Source organism: Corvus brachyrhynchos, unplaced genomic scaffold, assembly GCF_000691975.1.
Source record: "Corvus brachyrhynchos isolate BGI_N302 unplaced genomic scaffold, ASM69197v1 scaffold212, whole genome shotgun sequence".
Lineage (NCBI taxonomy): Eukaryota > Metazoa > Chordata > Aves > Passeriformes > Corvidae > Corvus > Corvus brachyrhynchos.
Genome location: NW_008236768.1, coordinates 191,408 through 200,070, shown reverse-complemented (window position 1 = coordinate 200,070; position 8,663 = coordinate 191,408). Strand labels below are relative to the sequence as shown.

General features: G+C 54.9%; 2 protein-coding genes across 2 annotated transcripts in view; one reads left to right on the top strand and one right to left on the bottom strand.

Annotated features, from left to right (window-relative positions):
- The window catches only part of RFXANK (regulatory factor X associated ankyrin containing protein), a gene marked incomplete at its 5' end in the record, with an annotated part of 7,748 nt that extends 1,498 nt beyond the window's left edge, over window positions 1-6,250 (top strand). The window contains 7 exons of the mRNA XM_008644994.2: window positions 2,293-2,373; window positions 2,526-2,591; window positions 2,862-2,962; window positions 4,353-4,478; window positions 5,249-5,315; window positions 5,455-5,535; window positions 5,923-6,250. Of these exons, the coding sequence (XP_008643216.2) occupies window positions 2,293-2,373; window positions 2,526-2,591; window positions 2,862-2,962; window positions 4,353-4,478; window positions 5,249-5,315; window positions 5,455-5,535; window positions 5,923-5,984 (584 nt within the window). The remainder of the gene's footprint in view (window positions 1-2,292; window positions 2,374-2,525; window positions 2,592-2,861; window positions 2,963-4,352; window positions 4,479-5,248; window positions 5,316-5,454; window positions 5,536-5,922) is intronic.
- Window positions 6,251-6,534: 284 nt separating this feature from the next.
- Window positions 6,535-8,663, bottom strand: part of NR2C2AP (nuclear receptor 2C2 associated protein) — a 3,660-nt gene continuing 1,531 nt past the window's right edge. Inside the window, exons 2-7 of the mRNA XM_017727507.1 lie at window positions 8,423-8,658; window positions 7,877-8,129; window positions 7,684-7,779; window positions 7,504-7,609; window positions 6,988-7,055; window positions 6,535-6,806 (exon numbers count right to left, since the gene is read on the bottom strand). Of these exons, the coding sequence (XP_017582996.1) occupies window positions 6,690-6,806; window positions 6,988-7,055; window positions 7,504-7,609; window positions 7,684-7,779; window positions 7,877-8,129; window positions 8,423-8,658 (876 nt within the window). The 3' untranslated portion in view covers window positions 6,535-6,689. The remainder of the gene's footprint in view (window positions 6,807-6,987; window positions 7,056-7,503; window positions 7,610-7,683; window positions 7,780-7,876; window positions 8,130-8,422; window positions 8,659-8,663) is intronic.

Here is an 8,663-nt window from a genome sequence, read left to right as displayed (position 1 = left end):
AGTCTCTCCTGGGCTGGTTCCTCTCCCTGCTCAGTTTCCAGGTTTATTTTAGGATGGGAATAATCCCTGGTTTTGTAGGAGTTGAGTTTTGGACAAGGAACAGCTCTGGGTAAGGGCTGAGCTCTGTCCTGTGCACAGAGAATAAATACAGGGGAAAAACCCAAAATCAATAGGGAATAAATAGAAAATAAACCCCTAAATAATTGGGAATAACTCCAAATTTAATAAGAGAATAAACCCAAAATTAATAGAGAATAAATAAATATAAAATAACCCCAAAATTAATAGAGAATAAACCCCAAATAATAGAGAATAAATAAATATAAAATAACCCCAAAATTAATAGAGAATAAACCCCAAATTAATACAGATTAACCCCAAAATTAATAGAGAATAAACCCCAAATTAATAGAGAATAAATAGAGAATAAAACCTGAAATTAAGAGAGCATAAACCCAAAATTAAGAGAATAAATGCAAAATTAATAGAGAAAAAATCTGAAATTAATGGAGAATAAATAAACAGAGAACAAACCCAAAATTAATAGAGAATAAACCCGAATTAATACAGATTAACCCCAAAATTAATAGAGAATAAACCCAAAATTAATAGATAATAGAGAATAAAACCTGAAATTAATAGAGAGTAAACCCAAAATTAAGAGAATTAAACCCAAAATAAATAGAGAATAAATAAATAGAGAATAAACCCGAAATTAATAGAGAATAAACCCTGAAATTAATAAACCCCAAATTAATAGCGAATAAACAGAATAAACCCTGAAATTTACAGAGAATAAACCCGAAATTTATAGAGAATAAATCCCAAATTCATAGAGAATAATCAGAGAATAAACCCCAAATAAATAGACAATAAACCCTGAAATTTATAAAGAATAAACCCCAAATTAATAAAGAATAAACCTTGAAATTTTTAAAGAAGAAACCCCAAATTTATAGACAATAAACCCTGAAATTTATAGAGAATAAACCCCAAATTAATAGAGAATAAACCTTGAAATTTATAAAGAATAAATCCCAAATTAATAGAGAATAAACAGAGAATAAACCCCAAATTTGTCAAGAATAAACCCCAAATTAATAGAGAATAAACAGAATAAACCCCAAATTAATAGAGAATAAACAGAGAATAAACCCCAAATTAACAGAGAATAAACCCCAAATTAATAGAGAATAAACCCTGACATTTATAAAGAACAACCCCCAAAATCAACAGTGAAAACCCCCAAATTTAAGAGAATAAACCCGCAATAAATAAAGACTAAACACCTAAACCCAGAAGAAACCCCAAATGAGCAGGACAGGACCCTAAAGGAGCAGGACAGGACCCCAAACGAGCAGGACAGGACCCCAAACGAGCAGAAAACGACCCCAAACGAGCAGGACACGACCCCAAACGAGCAGGAAACGACCCCAAATGAGCAGGAAATGACCCCAAAGGAGCAGGACAGGACCCCAAAGGAGCAGGCAAGGACCCCAAAGGAGCAGGAAATGACCCCAAAGGAGCAGGACAGGACCCTAAAGGAGCAGGAAACGACCCCAAAGCAGCAGGAAATGACCCCAAAGGAGCAGGACAGGACCCCAAAGGAGCAGGCAAGGACCCCAAAGGAGCAGGAAATGACCCCAAAGGAGCAGGACAGGACCCTAAAGGAGCAGGAAACGACCCCAAAGCAGCAGGAAATGACCCCAAAGGAGCAGGACAGGACCCCAAAGGAGCAGGCAAGGACCCCAAAGGAGCAGGAAATGACCCCAAAGGAGCAGGACAGGACCCTAAAGGAGCAGGAAACGACCCCAAAGCAGCAGGAAATGACCCCAAAGGAGCAGGACAGGACCCCAAAGGAGCAGGCAAGGACCCCAAAGGAGCAGGAAATGACCCCAAAGGAGCAGGACAGGACCCTAAAGGAGCAGGAAACGACCCCAAAGCAGCAGGAAATGACCCCAAAGGAGCAGGACAGGACCCCAAAGGAGCAGGAAACGACCCCAAAGGAGCAGGAAATGACCCCAAAGGAGCAGGAAACGACCCCAAACGAGCAGGGAATGACCCCAAAGGAGCAGGAAATGACCCCAAAGGAGCAGGAAACGACCCCAAAGGAGCAGGACAGGACCCCAAAGGAGCAGGGAATGACCCCAAAGGAGCAGGGAATGACCCCAAAGGAGCAGGAAACGACCCCAAAGGAGCAGGGAATGACCCCAAAGGAGCAGGGAATGACCCCAAAGGAGCAGGGAATCCCAAAACAACGCCGGGAATAAAGCCATCACCTCCTCCTGGCAGCTTTCCCCCTGAAGCACTCCAACACCCTGACCAACAGACAGCGAGGCAACGAGGTCTCCGCGCTGCCGGCCACGCTGGACAGTGAGTGCCACCCGTGTCCCCACGGGGCTGCAGGGGACATGGGGGCAGCAGGGGAGGGGCTGGGCCCACCCTGAGCTTTGGGGGTACCCCCCAACCCCCCCAAATTTGCAGGGAATTGGGTTTTATTCCCTGATGGATTCCGTCTCTCCCAGCGCTGTCCATCCACCAGCTCGCTGCCCAAGGGGAGCTCATCCAGCTGAAGGAGCACCTGAGGAAAGGTTGGTGTCTCTTTGACCCTGCCAGGACCTTTCTGGTGACCTCAAACCCTCAGCTTGGTTTTTATTCAGCTGTAAAACCACTGGGATTTCGGGGTTGGTTTGGTTTTTTGGGTTTTTTTTGGAGGTTTTTCCAATTTTGGAGATTGGAAAAAGCCTCCAAAAAATCACGAATTCCAACCATCCACCAGCTGATGGAGGTGGTTTTGCAGCCCTTAGTGGTTTTACTGGGAGCACAGCGGGGTTCAGCCTGGCTGTTTTCACCTCTCCCAGGTGAGAATTTGGTGAACAAACCTGACGAGAGAGGCTTCACCCCCCTGATCTGGGCCGCAGCTTTCGGGGAAATCGAGACCGTCCGGCACCTCCTGGAATGGGTGAGGCCGTGGGACACTTCCCATCTGCAGCTCCAGGAGTTTCCAAAGTGTCCAGCAGCATCCTGGGACCTCCCTTTTCCATCCTGGGATCTCCCTTTTCCATCCTGGGACCTCCCTTTTCCATCCTGGGACCTCCCTTTTCCATCCTGGGATCTCCCTTTTCCATCCTGGGATCTCCTTTTTCCATCCTGGGACCTCCCTTTTCCATCCTGGGATCTCCCTTTTCCATCCTGGGACCTCCCTTTTCCATCCTGGGATCTCCCTTTTCCATCCTGGGACCTCCCTTTTCCATCCTGGGATCTCCCTTTTCCATCCTGGGATCTCCTTTTTCCATCCTGGGACCTCCCTTTTCCATCCTGGGATCTCCCTTTTCCATCCTGGGATCTCCTTTTTCCATCCTGGGATCTCCCTTTTCCATCCTGGGATCTCCCTTTTCCATCCTGGGATCTCCCTCTGTCATCCATCTGTCTTTAATCCTGGGATCTGTCTTTCATCCTGGGATCTCCCTCTTTTATTCTGGGATTTCTCTTTCAAATCCTGGCTCTCCCTCTGTCTTTAATCCTGGGATCTCCCTTTGGTTTTAATCCTGGGATCTCCCTTTATTATCCTGACATCTGTCTTTCATCCTGGGAATCTCCTTTTTTTCCCTGGAATCTCCCTCTTTTTTCCCTGGAAATCTCCCTATTTTTTTCCTAGAATCTCCCTCTTTTTTCCCTGGGATCTCCCTCTTTTTTCCCTGGGATCTCCCTCTTTTTTTCCCTGGGAATCTCCTGGGATCTCCCTCTTTTTTCCCCTGGGATCTCCCTCTTTTTTCCCCTGGGATCTCCCTCTTTTTTTCCCTGGGAATCTCCCTCTGTCTTTAATCCTGGGATCTCCCTCTTCAATCCCAGAGGATGCTGCTCCCTCCCTGTGGCACTTGTGGCATCGGGGAGCGGGGATCAGCCCCTCCAGCATTCCAGAGGGAGCTCATTCCCACTTCCCACGTGTATCCGAGGGTTGGGAGGCACTCCCAGCTCAAACCCAGCAGGAAAACTGCAACACACGACCGGAGACCCCAAAATAAATGGGGGCAGATCCATAAAGGATTTCATGAAATCCAGGAGGGGTCAGTGGCTGGCAGGGCTGGGAGAACAGGGAGATCTTTGATGGAAATCAGTAAAAAAACAAAAGGGATTCAGACGGGGGGGAAAAGGGATGAGGAACAGGATCCGTCAGCACTGGAGAGGAGGTTCTGAAGCCTCACCTGAGATATTGGATGAGGATTTAAATATTCCCAGTAAGGATTTTACTCCGGAGAGGGAGCTGGGAATGCAGGGGCGGTGTCAGCCCCTGGGAAGGGAAGGTGGCTGCAGGCGATGTCACCTCGCTGTCCCCACCCTGCTGTCCCCAGGGCGCCGATCCCCACGCGCTGGCCAAGGAGCGGGAGAGCGCCCTGGCCCTGGCCAGCATGGGCGGCTACACCGACATCGTCACCATGCTGCTGGACAGGGACGTGGACATCAACACCTACGACTGGGTGAGTGCCACCAGCACAGCCAGGGGACACCGGGGACACCGGGAGAAACCTCCCCAGTGCCACCAGCACAGCCAGGGGACACCGGGGACACCGGGAGAAACCTCCCCAGTGCCACCAGCACGGCCAGGGGACATCAGGAGAAACCTTCCCAGTGCCACCAGCACGGCCAGGGGACATCAGGAGAAACCTCCCCAGTGCCCCCAGCACGGCCAGGGGACATCACACCGGGAGAAACCTTCCCAGTGCCACCAGCACGGCCAGGGGACAACAGGAGAAACCTTCCCAGTGCCACCAGCACGGCCAGGGGACATCAGGAGAAACCTCCCCAGTGCCACCAGCACGGCCAGGGGACATCAGGAGAAACCTCCCCAGTGCCACCAGCACGGCCAGGGGACATCAGCCCAGAGTTGGGAGAGGCTGGAAGGAGGTCCCAGTGGGACCCAGTCTAGAACTGGGAGAGACTGGAAGGGGATCCCAGTGAGTCCCAGCCTGGAACTGGGCGAGGGTGGAAGGGGAATCCCAGTGAGTCCCAGACTGGAGCTGGCAGGGGGTGAAAAGGGCTCCCAGTGAGTCCCAGAAGGGCTGGGAAGGGGATCCCATTGAGATCCACACTGGAGCTGGGAGAGAGGCTGGAAGGGGGATCCCAGTCCGGAACTGGGATGCTGCAAGGGGGATCCCAGCGGGTCAGGAACCTCCCGAGGGAGAACAGGGAGAGGCAGGAGCTGTGTGAGCTCGGGAATGACTTTTCCCTCCCCTTCCCCACCCCACAGAACGGGGGCACCCCCCTGCTCTACGCCGTGCGCGGGAACCACGTCAAGTGCGTGGAGACCCTCCTGGGTAAGGCAACGCCTGCTCCTGCTGCTTCCAGCTCCTGGAATCGCTGCTTCCCTGCCTTGGGAAGAGAGCCTGGCTGCCTCGGGGCAGCTTTTGGGGTGGCTTTTCCCTGGGCAGCCCCTCTCCCTTTCCTGACCCGCAGCTCGTGGCGCTGACCTGACGGAGGAGGCGGATTCGGGATACACCCCCATGGACCTGGCAGTGGCCTTGGGACACAAGAAAGGCAAGTGTCCCCTTCCTGGGGAGCTTCCAGGGAATTCCCAGCTCCCAGCCCTGCTCGGGGCTTCCTTGGACCTCCCAACACCACAGCTGTGCCAGGCAGAGGCTTCAGTCCAGGGAAATCCCGGGCTCTGCTTCCCAACTGGAGCTGCGATAAGGCTGGGATGGGGGAGGTGGGGACAGGCTTCTGGAAAACAGGGATTTTCCCTCCGAAAATGGGGATATTCCCTCAGAAAACAGAGGCTTTCCCTCAGAAAATGGAATTTTCCCTTGGAGAACAGGGGCTTTCCCTCCGAAAACCCTCCGAAAACAGATTTTCCCTCAGAAAACAGTGACCACCAGATCCTTCCCAGAGCAGCTTCCCTGGATTCCCCTCCCCTCCCTCCCTCAGTCCAACAGGTGATCGAGAACCACATCCTGAAGCTGTTCCAGAACAAGAAGAAGAAGAAGTGAGGCGGCTCCAGCTCTTCCCAGGATCACCACGGCCTCATCCCAGCCTGGAGCAGGCCCTGGCACGCCGCTCCAGGCACAGAGGAATCCGGGAATTTCTGCCCTCCATGGATCCAGGCCTCTCCCGGAGCTGGCACGGCCGCAGTGCCTCAAATCCAGGGACACTCATTCCTCAGGGCAGCAGCGCTCCAGCCCTGCCCGGGCTCGGCTGCTCCGTGTTTTCCATTGGAAGGAAACTCTAATTGGAATTAAACTCGGAAGCAGCCCCATCTGCTGTCTCAGCCCATCCCAGCTCCCATCCCAATCCCAGTTTTTGGGCAGAATTCCCCCTCAGCATCCTGGAATTGCTCCATTCGGAAAGGGAAGCTCCCATAAAGCTGCCAAGCCTTCCCTGCACGCAGCCAGGAGGAAAAATCCCGGCAGCTGGGAATGTGTCACTGCTCAGGGGTGGCCACCAAGGTGACAGCACAAGGAGGGGACGCTTCTCCTCTGCCCTGAAGCCAAACCCCCGGAGGGCTCATTCCCAGAGAGCCAATTCCAAAGGAGCAGCCGGGAAAGAGCAGGAATATCTTTAATTGATCCCATTGCACCCCTGTGTCCCACCACAGCCTCCCGTGTCCTTCACCAGCGTCACCCCAGGGGACAGGGATCCCTCTCAGGGGGGTCTGCAGAGCCCCCAAAGTGGGCACAGCCCCCCAGTGTCCCCCCCTAGAGCCTCTCCCCCAGCACCCCCAGGTGATAAACCACGATCCTCCCGAAGAAATCCGTGCTGCTCCCAAAGGTGATCCTCAGCTTATCCAGCACCGTCTCCTCCACCTGGAATCTGTGCCGCTCCCAGTGAAGGAAGAACGCAGGGATTGGGATGCCAGACCCGCCCTGAGGGGGTGAGGGGTGGGGGGGTCACACCCCCAGCTCTGCTGAGCAGCTCCCACAGCAGCAAAATTCCAAAATAAAAAATCCCCGAATTCCAGCCCCCCATCATCATCATCATCCTGGGAAAGGATATTTGCAGGGCATGGCTGTCCTGGGGGTACAGCTCGGATATTTTCACCAGTCCCTCACCAGTCCTGCAGCCTGGGGAGGGCGAGGGCGAGCCTCAGGTGCTGCAGGAGCCTCCAAAAATCTTCCCTGGCTCCCAGCAGCACCCAGAGCATCCCAGCTCCTCTTTATTCCCCTCCAGGAGCCTCCAAAAATCTTCCCTGGCTCCCAGAGCACCCCAGCTCCTTCTTATTGCCCTCCAAGGGCTGTCCCAAAATCTTCCCCGATTCCTAGCAGCACCCAGAGCATCCCAGCTCCTCTTTATTCCCCTCCAAGGGCTGTCCCAAAATCTTCCCCGATTCCCAGCAGCACCCAGAGCATCCCAGCTCCTCTTTATTCCCCCACGGAGCTGCTCCAGGTGTTCCCAAACCCCTCCTGGGCTTTGGGAATTGCTGATGAACCCCTCTGAGCCTCCCTCTCACAGCTACAGGGTGCAGGTGTGAGTAAACTGAGGCAGGGCCCCTCTAATCCCAGCAATCCTCACCTTCCAGCGTGCACAGCCGGCTGGAAAATCCCCCCTGGAACTGGATGTGGAGCTGCGAGACCTTGACGGGCTGGGGGAAATCCAGGGTGACCCACTGGGACGTGCCCTGGGTGGGGACAGCAGTGTCACAGGGGGCACGGAGTGGGGAAGGGGGGGCTCGCAGCTCCCGTGGCCCCGCACCTCGTCCGAGTTCCAGCAGGTCTCCTCGCTGCCATCGAACAGGTGCTGCTTCCCAAACTGCTTCACGTCCCGGTTCAGTGCAGCACGGAGCCCACCCTGCGCGCGACACGTCCCCCCAGCCCCGGGGGGACATCAGAGCCTGGCAGGGCCAGGGGACAGCGGGGCACGGGCGCCAGGAGGGGCCGGGACTCACCGCGTGGCCGTGCGGGCACAGACCAGGGGCTCCGCGGGCATCGCTGCCTGCGGAGAGAGCGCTCAGGGAGGGGCACGGACGGGGACACGCGAAACAGCGCTGGGGACACCCGAAACAGCGCTGGGGACACCTGGGCAGGAACGGGGACACCTGGACAGCTCTGGGGACACCCAAAACAGCGCTGGGGACACCCAAAATAGCGCTGGGGACACCTGGGCAGCCCTGGGGACACCCAAAACAGCGCTGGGGACACCTGAGCCGGGGGCAGGAATGGGGACACCCAAAACAGCCCTGGCAACACCCAAAACAGCGCTGGGTACACCTGAGCAGGAACGGGGACACCTGGACAGCTCTGGGGACACCCAAAACAGCCCTGGGGACACCTGGGCAGCCCTGGGGACACCCAAAACAGCGCTGGGTACACCTGAGCAGGAACGGGGACACCTGGACAGCTCTGGGGACACCCAAAACAGCGCTGGGGACACCTGGGCAGCCCTGGGGACACCCAAAACAGCGCTGGGTACACCTGAGCAGGAACGGGGACACCCAAAACAGCGCTGGGGACACCTGGGCAGCTCTGGGGACACCTGAAACAGCCCTGGGGACACCTGGGCAGGAATGGAGACCCTTGGATCGTACTGGGGACCCCCCGAGCAGCACCGGGGACCCCCGGCCAGCAATGGGGTTCCCCGAGAAGCACTGGGGACACCACTGGGGCCACCCGGACAGCACCGGCGACCTCCGGCAGCACCGGCTCCCCCCGGGGGCTGCTCCCCGGTCCCCTCCC